The sequence below is a fragment of the Taudactylus pleione genome, unplaced genomic scaffold (genome assembly GCF_031769625.1).
Source record: "Taudactylus pleione unplaced genomic scaffold, aTauple2 ptg000289l, whole genome shotgun sequence".
Lineage (NCBI taxonomy): Eukaryota > Metazoa > Chordata > Amphibia > Anura > Myobatrachidae > Taudactylus > Taudactylus pleione.
In genome coordinates this window covers 5,411,311-5,430,018 of record NW_028284691.1, presented here as the reverse complement: position 1 = coordinate 5,430,018, position 18,708 = coordinate 5,411,311, and the positions used below count along the sequence as shown (strand labels likewise).

Genomic DNA, 18,708 nt, shown 5'->3' with positions numbered 1-18,708 from the left:
GCAGAAGCTAGGATGTGCGATGGGGTCCAATGTGGCCCCATTGTATGCAAATGCTTATATATATATATATGATTGAACAGGATCTGTTCCAGCGCATTCCTGACATTTCCAATAAGCTTACATTGTACTGCAGGTTTATAGATGATTTGCTCATCCTGTGGTCTGGCTCAAAAGAAGAACTCCAGGGTTTTCTGGATGCACATAATCACTCAGGTCATGAGGTTCAATTTACCTATGTTATTGATCGGGGTAATGTACATTTTCTAGATGTTAACATTTCACTTAACCAGGGTTCACTAAGTACTGATCTTTATGTAAAAAAGACGGATAGAAACACCAGTTTATGCCTCTTATCCAGACATCTGCGGACAGTTGTATGTGCGTACCCTCTTTCGAGGAACCATTCACTCATCTCATTCAATTACCTCTCCGTATACTCTGTTGTTGTATTGTTATGGAATACTCGCATAAACTGCGAAATCGGGAGGCTCTCCTTGAGTGTACTGGGGTGATGACTTGAAGAGTGTAGCAGAGTGTTCCGGTCAGTACTTTTGCGGTATAAAATAGAGTGCAGTTGATTATCCTTGAAGAAAACTGTAACATTAAGAAAATTGATTTCCTCATTTTCAAGGAGGGCCGTAAAATGTATGGGACTGTCAAGTGAATTTAGACTTGACCATTGCATGAAATTCGACCTCAGTGCCACACCAAATGAGGAAAAGATCATCAATATATTGTTGAAAATATCAGATCTAATCACCAAACACACTAAATAGGTGTTTATGCTCATAATAATCCATATACAGGTTAGCGTAGGATGGCACCAGGTTGGAACCCATTGCCATCCCCACTACCTGCATATAGTGATCATTACCGTAAGTAAAATGGTTCTTTTTTAACTCAATTCAGCCATTTCCAAGAGAAAATTGATCGGAGGTCCTACATGTGAGCCCATATTCAACATGGATTGCAATGCCTCCAAACCAGCATTGTGCGCTATAACCGTGTATAGGGATGTGACATCCACCGAGGCCAGCCACATGTCATCGGTTAAGTTATCCAGTGGCAAAACCTTATCTAAAAAGCTAGCCGTATCCTGGATGTAGCACACATTCCCATGTAATGTGGCTGTAAAAATCTATTGATGAACATCGCGAGCGGCAATAATACTGATCCCCTCGTTGAGATTATTGGGCGACCGGGCAGGTGAATCAGTGACTTGTGAACTTTGTGTAACAGATATATAATTAGACAGATGGGATGCTCTTCTTTAATAAAAAAGTCTATCCCAAAGTCTATCTCATCATCCAACCATCTGTGTTGTACGGCCCGGTCAACCACATCATCCACTAGTTTTTTAACATCATACATGGGATTGCGACTCACTTTAAAATAGATATTGTTGTCATCCAGTTGGCAACGCACCTCCATAATGTATACTTGCCAATCCTGGATGACGACCGCACCCCCTTTGCCAGCCTGTCTCACTACAATTTCATCATTACGAATGACTGCCTGTAAAGCTTGCCGCTGAGATTTAGTAAGATTATCATATCTCTTACTGTCAGTGTAAGTGGCTACATCTTGTTCAACAATACGTAGGAACGTTTTAATGTTGGAATTAGGAGTCTGTGGATCATATGCACTAGGCACCCAAAACTCTGTCTGTGTCAAGGTGCCGTTGTCGCCAGAGAAAAACTCACGCAACCTAAGCTTACGTCCAAATTTGTAATGGTCTTTCGACCAATTGAAGCGATTGTGTTTTACTGTGGGAATAAATGATAGTCCCAAAGACAATACTTCGCTTTCTGCTGGCAATAATGTCTTACTTGAGACATTATAAATAGGTGCTAGTTCTTTCTTCGACCTCGCCCTCGCTTTCTTGTTCACGCCACTTCTCCTGATGGGATGCCTAATTTTGGTTCTACTGTGGGTGCTATTGGATCTCTGCGTCCCCTCCATAAAAAAGGTGCACCACTAGGTGGTTTGGGCCCACCAATATCACTTTCAGAATTGGATTGGGAATAAGTATCAACCGCAAATGGTTTGTGCAAATGGTCTACGAGTATTTGTATCACCACGTAACCACCGATATACTTGGTGATTAGCGTAATCTGCATTCACTATTGCTAATTTTTTGCCATGAATTGAATGTCACCAGATCCTGTTGGTATATATTAATACTGTCCTGCAATTTATTAAGCCAACTGTTAGATGTGTCGCTGCTTAAAGTGTTCAGATTACTGGCATTGGACAGGCATTAATCCTTGTGGATTTTGGTCAATTTGCTACCCAACTCTTCAATAACTAACAGTATAAGGTCTAGCGAACACTTGTTAAGGACGCCGCACCATTTGGTGCAAAACGTCAGACTGTTCCTCCCGATTGTAGGGACATTGCTAACCCGAAACCCCCTAGGAATTTTTTTGTTTCTATAGTAATCGGAGAGAAACTGTTTATGCAAAGTGAGATCAATCTCTCTCCTCCTTAAACTAAGGAGTTTACGATATAAATCAGTACAAGATTCATCGAGTAATCTAGTAAACTCTATATGGTCGAAGAGAACCTTTTCAGCATCGTTAATCTTCAATGAAACTAAAGTGCTGCTGTGCTAAATTGAAGGCTGCATCGTCAGGTACATGTGCAAATTCTGAAAACATGGTAAGACCAAAATAAATGACGTGTGACTAGGCCACCGCCCACTATGTTAACAACAAGATAGCAAACAGATACTCACGTAAGAAATAGTAGCAATCAACCGGATATGTAGATTAGTAAATCACTATCACATATCTATACAATAAGAGTAGTGCATAGATCACAAGATATATAAGTTATCACAAATTAGCAAATACGTACATATGAAAACACTATATATATATATAAAAAATATATACAGTAAATGCTCATATTTTGTTTACCATTGATATTATAAGGTTAGCCGCCATACATGATCAACAGCCCCAATACACTACAGTGTTGGCTGAATAACATTTAAAAGGAGATGACAAAAACATGTCTATCTCACATGTAAAAAAATCAAGTTTAAAACTCCTTAGTTGTTTTCAAATGAACTTCAGACAGTCTCTTGAGTAAAAAAAGTTGTATTTGTTAACTATGTGGCAGGTGCTAGTTTAAAGGAAACCACCCCATCAGATGAAGTCCTCAAATCCACTTCTCAATCAAACTGCACACTGGACCTAACTCGCATCATCAAGGAGTGCTCCATTAAAGACATATAGTCCAAAACATAATAAATCCAGTACAAGGGCACTCATGACAGATAATGCAAAATTATTTTCTGTTTTTTCAGCTTACAATCATAGTGTTTCAACGTTTCGGTCCATCTGGACCTTTATCAAGACCAAATAGAAAGAGACAGCACAGCTACCACCAAGGAATCATATCCCACACTCCCCAAGAGCCAGCTTAAATACCCTCTGTGATCACAAACTCATCACACCTGAACCACCCAATTACAAACCAGAAGCAACATGGTAAAACCATAAAAGACACTAACCATTGTAAATATCTGTATGTACATAGATAGAGTAAAGCTAGTGTCATTACCAGCCTAAATTCTCTTGACAATCTCACGTTTTATGACCCTCCTTGAAAAAGAGGCCATCAATGTTCTTGATGTTACAATTTTAATCAACTGCGCTCTACTTTATACTACAAAAAGTACTGACCAAACACTCTGCTACATTCTTCGAGTCATCACCCCAGTACACTCAAGGAGAGCCTCCCAATTTTGCAGTTTATGCGAGTACTCTGTAACAACACAACAACAGAGTATACGGAGAGGCAATTGAATGAGATGAGTGAACGGTTCCTCAAAAGAGGGTACACACATACAACTGTCCGCAGATGTCTGGATAAGGCAAGACTTAGACATGCACAAGCTACCAGAAAGAAATCTTTGGACCCTAATCGTATGATATATACTTCCACGTACAATTTATCAGCACATCCAACAAGGAAGGCGGTCCAAAAACATTGGAGTATAATATCGACAGATAAAGCCTTCAATAATGTCAGCAAGAAACCTCCTATGATGGCGTATCACAGGGGGCCTAGCCTATGACAACTGCTATTATGACCAACAAAACAACCTGACATACACCCTATACATTGGCTTTCCGGGCATAAGTTGGGATGCTTTAAGTGCACAGACTGCACTACATGCAGGTCGATGATTGCTGGCACAAGTTTACCACACCCGCATAGCGGTAAAAAAATACAAATCAGACATAAGTTGTTGTGCACGATGGACCACGTGGTTTATATCTTGACATGCCAATGTGGACTGTATTACGTCGGGATGACCACCAGAGGGTTCAGGGAGAGGATGGCGAACCATCGGTCCCCCATACGCCTGCCGTTACAACATACCTCAGATAAACCCGTAGCAAAACATTTAGCAGAATTGAGCCATCCACTCTCGTCTTTGAGATGTATGTTGATTTACTTTGTCCCTAAACCCATAAAGGGTGGTAACAGAGAATTACAACTGAAAAAATGCTAGGCATGCTGGATCTTTTATTTGGATACAGCGGCCCTGCGTGGGCTGAATTAATATCATCCATATAATATTTTTCTACGGTGAAAACTATTTTTTCTTGCAGTGTTGGCAGACAATTTATAAGTGAATTTTTTTACATTTATGTGTATTATGCAATCTGCTCAGACAGATTCTGCAGGGCATATGATCAAAATAGTTAATATGGTTGAATACAGTATGTGTTTTTATTTACACTTTGTTTTTTTTCAATGAGCATTTTCTTGCACTTCCATTCCTTATTTTTAATTTTATTTTATTTATTTATTTCTATTTTTGTTTTTGCGATTAGTATGTTTTTCTTAATTAATTATTTTTGTTTGATATTCGTTGCTCGTTTTTTCTGATATATACTGTATTTCCATGAGCATTCCACCAGAGCCAGTCTATTAAATAACCCTGTTGATAATTAGCTCTCCATTTTCCATTTAGGTGGTAACAGCTAAATAATTGATTATTTGACTGAATATATATATATATATATATATATATATATATATATATATAGAAAGTTTTAGTAATCCGGCACTCTATATTAATAAAATCATCCACTCCGATGCCTCCAGTGTCAAAAGACAATGCATATGAAGAAAATACAGAGGCACTCAGAAGATATGCAAAGTTCAAAAACGTGTATTTAAACTCCAACGTTTCAGAGCCAATCGGCCCTTTTCTCAAGGAATACAATCAAAAGATACATTAGAAGCGTCTTACCTTAAGTAAAGCAACATTCTTAGCAGTCCAGGCCGGCCGGGGGCAGGTTCACATCCAGCGGCTCATGTGAACCGTCAGCCGGGGCGTCCCCTGTGAATGATGTCACTTCAGCTGCGTCTGCGGTTGCTATAGCAACCCAACGCCCAGCGGGTACACATTCTCACCGGCCACACTGATGCTGCAAGGAAAACATGGGTACATATTAATAACACATATATGGTGAAATGTGGTGAAATATATCCACAGGAAATGGAACACTATATAATAAAATGTTGGACATTAAATAAGCATATATGTATCAATGTAATTCATTAAATTAGCTTCAACTATACATATCGGAAATATCAGTTATAAAAGGAGGGCAAAAACCAAAAAATGAATAATCAACAGCATCACATATATGGACATATATAAACATACTAATCAACACAGATACAACGTTTCAACATGCAAACATTCACAGATGAAACGAGACAGGTAAAGCAGTATTTATATCCTTGCAACACATGTAGGTCCCCAAGGGTTTGACAGAGATAATGTTTATTAGAAAAACACACTCCATGGCATTTTCTCATTAAGCCCATGAGGGTTTATAGAGTTCAAATAATGGATCCATTGGGCTTCGCATCTCAATAGTTGCCCATCTCTGTCGCCGCCCCTAATAGATTTAGGGATGTGATCAATAATAATATGTTTAAGTGTCTCTAAACTGTGGCCAAACTCATGAAAATGGCCGGCTGCGTGCTGATCGGAAAGGCTTCCCCATCAAGGCTGCGCGTATGGGCAAACGATGTAAGGCCATACGTTCACACAGTGTCCTAGATGTCTTGCCCACATAATATTGCCCACAGGGACAAATAATCACATATACCACATGTGTAGTGGTACACGTATGTGTTTCAAAGTGATTCTAGCACCAGTGTGCAGATGTGCAAAGGACGAGCCCGTGATCATATGTCTACAGGTGGTACAGTTAAGACATTTATAACACCCTGGACACTTTGTCAAAAACCCTGGACCAGGTGTCTCAGTTGATGTCAGTGTGGACCACCATATCACGGATATTTTTGCCTCGCATAAAACATGCCATAGGTTTTTTTCTTGTGAAAGCAAGGTAAGTGTTTGTCAGTTGCCACAATCGGCCACAACGCCCGAGAGGCTCTTTGGACCACTGGACTGGAGGTGCTGAAGTTGATTTTCCAAGGGATGGAATCATGTTGGTCTTTACGTGATGGAATAAATAAATTGTTTCTTGGAATAGCTAATACTTCACTTTTTTGTTGTTGAAGCATATGTAAATTGTAGCCTCATGCTACAAATTTATCAACAATCTTAGCTACTTCTGTGACCAATCTTTTGGAATCACTGGTGATACGGGCCACTCTGAGCATTTGTGATCGAGGCAAGCCCTTCATAAGTGGTTTCGGGTGATGGCTGGTAGCCAACAGCAGCGCATTTCTGTCAGTCTGTTTGGTGTAAACCGTGGTGTGTAGTTTACAATCTTGAATTGAGACTTGTACATCTAGGTAATTGATGGTAGTAGTGCTTACTTGATATGACAACTTAATTGGAGATGGTCTACCATTTATGTTTAAGATCAAATTTTCAAGCAGACCAATGTCACCTGTCCATAATAGGAACAGGTCATCTATATATCGTACATGTAATAAAATATGCTCAAAAATATCAGGATCACTCCAAAACATCCCTTGATATCTGATAAATTGATGAAGGTTCTTATGCAAAATTTTCCAGTGGTTCCAATACATTACACCGTACCTAAAATCCACAAAAACTTGACATTACCACTGGGCCGTCCGATCATCTCGGCCTGGCAGTCTTTATATCAACCTGTTTCAATGTACTTGGACAGTATCTTACAACCCTATGTAGTTAATCAACCTTTTATTATCAAAGATACCACCAGTTTTTTTACAATTGCTCAACAACATCACAACAGTCCCAGAGGGCACACAGTTGTGTACACTCGATGTGAACAGCTTGTACACATCAATACCGCATGATGAGGGTCTATTCAGAGTGAGAAATTTCTTGGAAGATCAAGATATGAGTGACATGGATCAGTCTTTGTTTATGACCTTATTAGAACTGACACTGAGGAACAACTACTTCATCTTTAATGGTCAGTTCTTTAGACAAATATCTGGCTGCGCAATGGGGAGTAATGTCTCCCCCTCCTACGCAAACGTTTATATGTTTGCGGAGGAGCGAGGGATGTTTTGGAGTGATCCTGATATCTTTTAGCATATTTTATTATATGTACGATATATAGATGACCTGCTCCTATTATGGACAGGTGACATCGGTCTCCTTGAAAATTTGATCTTAAACATAAATGGTAGACCATCTCCAATTAAGTTGTCATATCAAGTAAGCACTACTACCATCAATTACCTAGATGTACAAGTCTCAATTCAAGATTGTAAACTACACACCACGGTTTACACCAAACTGACTGACAGAAATACTCTGCTGTTGGCTACCAGCCATCACCCGAAACCACTTATGAAGGGCTTGCCTCGATCACAAATGCTCAGAGTGGCCCGTATCACCAGTGATTCCAAAAGATTGGTAACAGAAGTAGATAAAATTGTTGATAAATTTGTAGCACGAGGCTACAATTTACATATGCTTCAACAACAAAAAAGTGAAGTATTAGCTATTCCAAGAGACAATTTATTTATTCCATCGCGTAAAGACCAACATGATTCCATCCCTTGGAAAATCAACTTCAGCACCTCCAGTCCAGTGGTCCAAAGAGCCTCTCGGGCATTGTGGCCGATTGTGGCAACTGACAAACACTTACCTTGCTTTCACAAAAAAAAAACCTATGGCATGTTTTATGCGAGGCAAAAATATCCGTGATATGGTGGTCCACACTGACATCACTGGATTTGGAGCAACTCAGACACCTAGTCCAGGGTTTTTGACAAAGTGTCCAGGGTGTTATAAATGTCTTAACTGTACCACCTGTAGACATATGATCGTGGGCTCGTCTTTTGCACATCCGCACACTGGTGCTAGAATCACTTTGAAACACATACTCACGTGTACCACTACACATGTGGTATATGTGATTATTTGTCCCTGTGGGCAATATTATGTGGGCAAGACGTCTAGGACACTGCGTGAACCTATGGCCTTACATCGTTCGCCCATACGCGCAGCCTTGATGGGGAAGGCTTCTGATCACCCATAGCCCGCCATTTTCATGAGTTTGGCCACAGTTTAGCGACACTTAAACATATTATAATTGATCACGTCCCTAAATCTATTAGGGGCAGCGACAGAGATGGGCAACTATTGAGATGTGAAGCCCGATGGATCCATTATTTGAACCCTATAAACCCTCATGGGCTTAATGAGAAAATGCCATGGAGTGTATTTTTCTAATAAACATTCTCTCTGTCAAACCCTTGGGGACCCACATGTGTTGTAAGGATATAAATACTGCTTTATCTGTCTCGTTTCCTCTATGAATGTTTGCATGTTGAAACGTTGTATCTGTGTTGATTAGTATGTTTATATATGTCCATATATGTGATACTGTTGATTATTAATTTTTTGGGTTTTGCCCTCCTTTTATAACTGATATTACCGATATGTATAGTTGAAGCTAATTTAATGAAATACATTGATACATATATGTTTATTTAATGTCCAACATTTTATTATATAGTGTTCCGTTTCCTGTGGATATATTTCACTACATTTCACCATATATGTGATTATTAATATGTACCCATGTTTTCCTTGCAGCCTCAGTGTGGCCGGTGAGACTGTGTACCCGCTGGGCGTTGGGTTGCTATGGCAACCGCAGACACAGCTGAAGTGACATCATTGACAGGGGACGCCCCGGCTGACGGTTCACGTGAGCCGACGGATGTGACCCTGCCCCCGGCCACCCTGGACTGCTAAGAACGCTGCTGTACTTAGGGTAAGATGCTTCTAATGTATCTTTTGATTGTATTCCTTGAGAAAAGGGCAGATTGGCTCTGAAACGTTGGAGTTTAAATACACGTTTTTGAACTGTGCAAATCTTCTGAGTGCAGCAGTATTTTCTTTATATATATATATATATATATATATATATATATATATATATATATATATACATATATATATATTCCATAGACAAAAAAACCTTACGGTTTCTCATGTCCCATTAAGGCTGCTTAGATATGATCTGAAAATTCACAAAACCTATTGATTTTCTGCCACTCAAGCTTCAAAAAACAATGAAATTACAATCATTAAGGCTGACACCTTAATGGACGTGTTCCTTGTGCAATACAGATATGGTATGCATCACACCCTGTGGTTAACTGCAGATTCAGAACTCTCACAGAATGAGATTGCTGTCACTCACAAAATGGTGGAGCTGCTAATTCACAGAATTGTGTGCTCATTGGAATACACACATGGTACACTAATGCAGGTGGAAGAGGGGACAGCACACAGGAGGTTGGTTTGGGAGGTGCAGAGTGAGAGACTGCTGTAGGTGTGTGGGGTAGTGACAGCTGCGGTGGTGCAGAGCAGTGGCAGCGGTGGAGTGCAAAGGGGGCATCAGAGGGCAACAGAGGGCTCACTGGTAGTGCATATGCACCTGAGAAAATCAAATCAATAAATCACAGATGCATGAATGCAGCAGTGAGATCCATCTACGCATCTGTTAAAAACTGAATGTGTAAAAAAAAAAAAAAAGGAGTAGCCCCACCCCCCAGAAAACAACCAGCACCAAGCTTTGGAGCCCCAGTACTGCTTGTGCTAAATACAGGTAACAAATTACGTAGGGTCCCGCCCCCCCCGTATTAAGCACAACCAGCATCAGGCTTTTCAGAACCTGTCCTGGTTGCTAAAATACGGGGGACAAATGACGTAGGGGTCCCCCATATTTAGCGCAACCAGCACTGGGCTCTGAGCCGGTCCTGGTTCTTGAAATACAGGGGCAAAAAATGCATCCATCATTGTCAGATGGATGTTTTTGTAAGAAGAATTAAGGAAATTGCTAATTTTTTCATCATTTCACAGTTCAGTTAATCATGTTCATAGGTGATGGAGACTTGAATGAAGCTCTTGCAGGGGTTTGTGTTGTGTTACTGTCAGAAGTTACAATTACACTTTCTCAATATAGGAAAGCAATAACTTTTACCTTATGGATAGTCATCTCATTTCCCATTAGCCGATGTGTACCCAGCACCATATCGCCGGCAACGGGACCCGTAATGCGGCAAGTACATACACACTTGCCGATGCCGGGTCCAACAGGGGAGAGGGACATGTTATGCTGCATTCTGCAGCATGACATCGTTAGAGACATCCCCTGTGGAAGCGCGCCTATCATGGGTACAAACCAGACGATGTATCCGATATGTTGCTACGATCAACGGGATCAGACGACATATCGTCTAGTGTGTACCCACCTAGTGTGAGTTCATCTTCTCAAAAGCTGTCATTCTGTTTTCAATACAGTTCAAAGCTTCCTTCAATTTTCATTTATTTAAGGATAGCAGTACTATCATCAGGATGGAATTCCTCTTCATGAAATAACCTTATTTGGTCTTCAATCAGGGGAAGATCTTAGGCCCTCATTCAGAGTCGGTCACAAGAAGTGATCGCTCTCTCTGAATGAGGGCGCCGCTTCTTTTTTTTAGTGCGGCCTCCTGGTCGCTAGCTAATCTGTGAGTTACCACCCACAGCTTAGCGACCGACCAGGGTGATGGTCACAATGGTCAAGACCATTGCGACCATCGGGGTTTGCGACGAGACCCTAAGGTTCTGATCAAGCAGGAAACTCCCCACTGACATTACTGCTGATGTCAGTGCGGCCGCCCACAAAACAGCAGGCGTTCGCTTGGGAATGCCTCCATTTGTGTAGCCACCCCCCTGCCCTGCCTACAAAATGGGCCGAGCTGTCGATCAACATCGACAGCTGGCCCTTTTGTAGTGAGCTCCGGAGCGAGAGAGTTTCTCTGTCGCTCTGGGACTTGCGCACACGCAGTGCGGCCGCTGCGCATGTGCAGGGCCTAACCATCGACCCGGTTGCGAGTGCTCAGCGCTTGCGACCGGGTCTGAATGAGGTCCTTAATCTGTTAGGGTCTCATCATGAGAGATAAGCAATTCTTCTACATCCTCCGTTTCTACTTCCGATACTTATTCCCTTGCCTTCTGATTCTAATTCCCTTGCCATTACTACAACAGGTGTAGTGGCATCATCCACAGGACTTTCAAAGGATTGAAAATTGTCCATATATTAAGAAATTAGCTTATCCCAAACACCTTTAAGTGTAATTTCTTTAACTTCCTCTGATGCACATCTAATAGATTTCATAGCATCCAAAATTGTGACACCTTCCCAAGATGTTTTTAATTTTTTTGGTCTCAACCTACGTAATGTATCTGTCTAACTATTTATAACCTTAGCAAAAGTTCTTCATAGATGAAATGATTTACAAATTGCTATTAACACTTGGTTCATTGAATGCAATAATGAATTTGTATTTGCAAGCAGAAAAATTAAAAGGTATCTCCTTGTACATGCCAATTACAGCTCTAGGATGGGCAGAAGCTGTCACATGCTGCCGAGACCCCAGAATCAGACCCCTCTGCTTACCTTTGCGGGCACTCTCCCGTGGTGCTCACATGGTGCTTCGGCGACTCCATCATCTCCGGCTGGCTCCGTCTGTGTCCTCTCCCCAGGACGTGGTGCATGTGGCATGCTCTGGCTTCCCTGCTGTACTGTGATGACATCCTCTTCTCCACTGGCCTCTGCTGTCCCTCTGCTGTGGCAGGTCCGGCATCCCATGTGGATGAGCTGCCGCTCTCCGGAGAAGTTGGGCGCAGCCATTTTGGATCTAGTCATGTGATGCTGCCTCCACCAATGGAGCAGCTCCCTTGCAGTATTCAGCTAATCCGCTTCCAGCAGCCCGTATAAAGGGACTTCTTGTCCCACTAACAAATTGCCAGTGCAACAGGGCTCTTACAGTAGTTTACAGGTGAGCTTCCTTACTGTGCTCCACCAGAGTATTGCTGATCCCTCAGTACTTATCTCCCAGTCCTAACTGGAGTACCAGCTGTCCTCCAATCACCTGGAGTCCAGTTACCTCCCGGTCCTAACCGAAGAACCAGCCATCCTCCAATTACCTGGAGTCCAGTTATCTCCCGGTCCTACCCGGAGAACCAGCCATCCTCCAATTACCTGGAGTCCAGTTATCTCCCGGACCCAACCGGAATTCAGCCATCCTTCAATATCCACTCGTAGGCCTTCTCTGCCAATATATATACTTTTTCATGCACAGGAACGTCATCAAACCCAGTCTCCTCCAGAGTGCATTTGAGTCTAACAAAACAGATCCAAGACCCAGCCCGGGAACACTGCCTCAAATCCCTTAGACTGTGACAGAAGCATGCTTGCAAAAAGTACAATCTTGAAGGGAAATGTTTTTGACTTATAGTAAGCCTCAACTGTAGGCTTAAATTAGCTCTTGACCAATTCATGAAATGGTCGCCAAACATTCCAAACTTTGAATTGGATAGATAATGAACATGAATGCTAAGTTTTGTATACAGTAGTTGTTTTCATTCCATAGGATTCTCAGAGTGATACATCATATGTTTTAACTTGCAAACACCAACTGTATTAGTCTTTAATAAAAGTCTTAACATGCCTTTTGCGGAAAGGGATTGAAATACCGATGGCTCAACAGCGCCGGTTTAAATTTTGACAGTGGAAGGCTGACAGTAGGAGATCCCGATGCCCGGTGGTAAGTATCCTAACCCTCCCCTCTCCCTCCCCTAACCCTCCCTTAGGCGTGCCAAACCCTATACACCCCCCTAGTGCCTAACCCTAAGCTCCCCCCAGGGGTGCCTAAACCTAACCCTCCCTCCCCGCACCCTAAACCTAACCCTCCTGTGGGGTGCCTAACCCTAACCTACCCCAGGTGGTACCTGACTCTAACTCCCCATAGGTTTGTGGCTTTTCACAGTTACACTGTTGATAAGTCAACACAGCACACCAATGTGAAAGGTTTTTATAGCATCTGCTAAGGCTTAAAGTAAATGCCCCAATTTGCTATTGACACCTCTACCACCTCTCTATCTGATATAGTTTCTATTAGTAAAATGGAGGAATACTTTAAATATAATATACAAATTAGCATCATACACTGTATTTTTGAATTCTGGGAGGGTAAATAGGAAATTTGGATCCCTTTGTTTACACTAGCTATGGAGTACTTAATCTGCCTACCAGCTAGTGTGTACTTTGAAAGATATTTAGCATAGCTGGGAGCATTGTGACCTATCGATATAGGGGGCTACAACCAAAAAAATGTTGAGAAACTGGTGTTCATCAAAATGAATTACAAATTGTTTGAGGAATAACATAGCCACTAATTGCAAAATAACTTTGTAATTATAGATTCCATTGGTAAAAAAATAATATTGGGTAGTGATTATGATGATGAAGGATGCTCTTCACATCAGTGTTGAGGATGACGATGATAACATTTTCAATGTCAATACTGATGACCACTGAGACCATAACTAAATTCAATCTGTAATTTAGAACTTAAGAACCAGGGGTGTAATTATAATGGTCGCAGGGTGCACTGCACCCATACTTTTTAATACTTACCTCTCTGAAATCCCACATCAGCTGGAGCAGGGCTACACAAAACTCCAGGAAAATGGCCACGGTGGCCATTTTCCCAGCATTTTGTGCATGCGCAGTAGTGAAATCGCTGGTAAAATGGCTGCCACACCATTTTCCCGGTGACATGCACAGTAGCCTTCGGGCACAGACTAGTGCCTGGAGTCTACTGCTGCTGTCAGTGCGCTGGCTGCCACTGAGGTGAGAGGAGGGGGAAATGCACACAGGCCCTCTCCTCTCTTAATATGCCCCTGTTAAGAACCCTCAACAACCCAAATGGTGTTCTTTGTGGGGGCCCAAGGAAACCAAGCACTTCACTCACAAAAGTGGCAATCCCTGTATCTGAAGTGCTTAGTTTATAAAAATGTTCATGTCATGTTTAATATACAAAATAAGGTATAACTGGGAGGCCCCAATTACCATTTAATGTGAACAAATTTTTTAAATTGTTGATTTTGGCCAGTTTGTTGTTGTAGAGATTCATGTTTAAAATGTGCCCTCAGTTTACCACTGCTGTCGTACTATTTGAAAGACACCGATTGTGTTTGTGAAACCATTTTATTTCTGAATGTTGCTCATCCAGCTGTATCCTTACATTCTATTTTTAGAAAAAGGAACTGGCTTCTATTACTGCTACCAAATCAAATCCAATATGTTAACAACAGGTAGATTTTAATAAAAGACTAAAGTTTTGTAAAGTGGAATAGTGAAGGTCATTTATAATCTGTATCATATTTGAGTTGTAGAGTATTTTTCTTTTTGCAATTGAACACATATTCTCAGGTTAGTGCATGCTCCTTGCTATATTTACCTGCTCCTGTGTTTTGCATGAATGTGTAGGAACTTATGGAACCTTTCAATGTGCATGGGAAATAGAAATAGAAGTATCACAAAGCTCTTGTTATCACCACTTTGTATCCCTATTTCCCCCGTTCATTTTTAGTGTTTTTCTTAAAAAATTATTTTAAAATGACCTTCTTTTTAGTATAAAATAACATGACAATAAGGTGCTTTCTTGATATGACCAGTGCCAGAATAATAAGGTAGGCGGAGTGGTTGCCATGGGGCCCTGACACACTGGGGGCCCCAACGGATAGCTACAACACCAGCTTATGGGGCATTATGGTATATGTGAACTAGAGTTTCTTTATGGCATAATGTGACCTGGGTGCACTACAGTGTGTTTAACATATTTGTAAGTCTGGATGTATTTACACATTATACTTTTTAAAACCATCACCAGCAAATTATATTGACATTTTCATTGGTAGGGCCCCCACAAGTTAGTTGCTTTGGGGCTCACACAAACCTTAATGCTACACTGTAAATGACATGTGTACGGAATATATTTGACATTGTATTGGTCCCGGCCACCTGTTCTAGTAATTCCAAATATGTGTGGTATATTTTGTTGACATTCATGTCATGCAGATATCAATCACGTCGACACTGATGAAATGTTGACATGATTAGAATTTCAACACAGCGTCCCTGGTGGTCTAGTGGTGACTTTCCTGGTATGGTGGGCAGTGCTAAAACAGGACAGCAGTGCGCCCTGTGCCGGCCCCACCCCCTGAACGACTGACATCATGATGTCGTGCTAAGGGGGTAAGGCCACTAGCACTGGAAAGTATAACACTGCCCAGAGTGTCTTCAGACCGCTACGGGCGGCTGTGTAGGCTGCAGGTGTTGCATGCTTTGAACATCCAAAGGAGGCACTGCAGCAGCGATATTGGCTGCAGGGTATTGTTCCAGGCACCCTGATAGCCAGATGCAGTGGCCATAAGGCAGCAACGGTGCTGCTCACAGACCCCTGTGCGACGTCACTGCTCTCATACTCCTAGTCACAGCCTTAATGGCAGGTCTGGTGGTCAGCTGATTAGGACTTCCAGTGGATCCAGCAGCATTACAGGCATTAAGTATATTGCTAATCCTAACCCCTATTCCTAACCTTCCCCACAGTGCCTAACCCTAACCTCCCCTCCTATAGACTAACCTTCCCCCTAGTGCCTAACCCTAACCCTCCACTGTAAATCCGTGCAGAATGTCAACATGTCACATAATGATATTTCAAAAGTTGACATTGTGAACATACTGAAATTCTGTACATGCGGACATGTTTATTGTCAGCATTTAACAATGTCGCCATTGTAAACATTGACATGATTTACATGTTACTTACACCATACTTGCCTACTTTTGAAAAATCATTTCAGGGAGATTGTGATAGAAACACCTATTGAGCATGGCAGGAAAGTGGACGTGTACTGCTACATCTGAGAGACGTGCCATAAAACTGACTTATATCCCAATGTAAATGTGCTTAAAAGCAGTTAGTAAGATCTATTTGTTGATGAAAACACACTAATACTTTTAAAAAAATGCATGTAGCCATAGGGATCATTGTGCCTTATAACCAATGCAGGGAAATTATACTAATGATCACATTTAAATGTATATATCTCTTTTTTTTTTTTTTATATAACATCTACATAATGGGGGTAAGGTAGAATCAGGGAGATTGGCAGACTCTTCAGGGAGACAGGGAGATTGCTACTATTTCAGGGAGTCTCCCTGACAATGAGGGAGGGTTGGCAAGTATGACTTACACATTGATTCAGATTTGAACTTGCATTATTTTCTGCTTATATCACTCTCTATGGTGGATGTTCCAGGCACATTTATGGTCCAAAAAGCCCCACAATAGCCTGAACAGTAAGGCATGCCTTTAAATGTATAGAATTACCACTAGTATCAGTTCAGTTATATATATTCCATTCCATAAAATGCTTCCCATGTTTGTATACAGTATATCCTTTCAGGGGTGTATTAAGAGACAGAGTTGCCGACTTGTAGCTCCCTCCTTCCGGGAGGGAGCTGTCGGGCATCCTCAGCAGGGGGCGTGTTCCATCAGAAGGGGGCGTGACCCGGACTATGTCTAGTCAGTGGGGGCGGGGCATGGGCGTGACAACGTGATCGCGTCATCGCGGCCCCGCCCCCTCTTCATAAATGGCAGTGTGAAGCAGGGGGCGGGGACATGATGATGCGAATCGCGTTATCGTGCCCCCCGCTGACGGGAATAATACTGTATTCACGGGGGGAATGGCGGCGAGCCAGATGGACTGCCGGGGACCGGGAGACTTACCTACCTTTCCGGGGGGCCGGGAGCGGCACCCGATTTTCGGGAGGCTCCCGACCAAATCGGAAGGGTAGGTAAGTATGATTAAGAGAGGAGGGGGCCCGTGTGCATTCCCTGTCTGGGGCCCCCTCCTCTATCCCCAGCGGCAGGCAGCGGACTGACCACTGCAGTAGACTCTGCACACTAGTCTGTGCCCAGAGTCTACTGCGCATGCGCAGGTCATCTGGACAATGGTGCAGCCGCCATTTTCCAAGCAATTTCCCCACTGTGTATGCGCAAAACGCCAGGAAAATGCCCGCGACTGACATTTTCCAGGTGTTTTGTGCAGGGCTGTGACACCTGACGCGGGATTTCGGAGTGGTAAGTGTTAGAAAATATGGGTGCACCGCACACCCTGCATCCATTATAGATACGCCCCTGTATCCTGTATGTAACTGCACATATTAATGGATCATTCACAACCTGTAAGTTCTATTTCCTTCAGGTAAATCAGCAGAGCACTGTACACTGTGCAGTACAGGCAAAGCAAAATATCTCCCAAAAGAAAGGCAGCAAATCTGCCTCAAGTAACCCATTTCTATTATAAAGAGGCATTTACTGTACACTTCATAGCAGATCTAAAGATGTAGACCCTTAGGTGTTAATTTACTAAAGTGAGAGTTTTTAGAAGTGAGTTTAGAAGAGGTGTTGCCCATAGCAACCAACCAGATTCTAGCTATTATCTTCTAAAATGTGCTAGTTAAATGTTAAGTAGAATCTGATTCGTTGCTATGGGCAACATCTCCATTTCTAAAACTCACTTCTAAAAACTCTCACTTTAGTAAATTTACCTCTTACACTCTATAACCTTTCACTAGTTTGGGCTCATATTTAAAGTGGAAACTTGTGCAGTTTGTTTTCCCACCCAGATTATGGCATTTACTTTTGTTTGTGTTTTGTGTTTATTTTAGGTTGCTAATGGATATTTTGTTCACTTTTTTGCACCTACGAAATTACCTGTCGTTCCAAAAAATGTAATTTATGTCATAAACAAGCATTTGTCTTATCGGTACGGAATACATCAGGTACTGTAATAATGGCATAATTATTTTTACGTTCATTGTAGTACATTTGGTGTGGCAGAGAGTTCTTTCTTATATTTGTTTAGCATATGTGTATATTTGCATGAAATAAATAAGCCATAATCCCAGCTCTCAAGTAAGCTAGTTAGTTTTACCAAGTACTTCTGATGACCGTTTTGAATTTGAATTTGTAGTCAATTTTATGTTAAATTTAGCTCACCTGAAATCAAATCAAATCGAATGTACATATCACTGTCAAAATCCCACATTTACAAAAATTTGATTTTAAGCTCTATTTCAAAAACAAATTTGATGTAGTTCGATCAGGGCCGGACTGGGACTAAAATTAGGCCCTGGCATTTCAAGAACACACAGGTCCACCTTGGCGTCAGCATCTGGCCCCAGGCATAGGCTCCTCCCCTTACTATTTCTGACTCCTCCTACTTCTTAGCCTATACTTTTATAAAAAAAATGTAATTAATAAAATCATTAATAAGTAACAACATACAAGTATATATCATTCTCTGTATTAAAATACATACAACAGAGCTCATCTTGCAGG

The 18,708-nt window shown here is 41.7% G+C and overlaps 1 protein-coding gene across 1 annotated transcript in view; it reads left to right on the top strand.

Moving 5' to 3' along the window:
- LOC148511946 (inter-alpha-trypsin inhibitor heavy chain H3-like) overlaps positions 1-18,708 on the top strand; it is a 342,978-nt gene that overhangs the window by 102,103 nt on the left and 222,167 nt on the right. Inside the window, exon 6 of the mRNA XM_088482498.1 lies at positions 18,036-18,124. Coding sequence (XP_088338624.1) covers positions 18,036-18,124 — 89 coding nt within the window. The remainder of the gene's footprint in view (positions 1-18,035; positions 18,125-18,708) is intronic.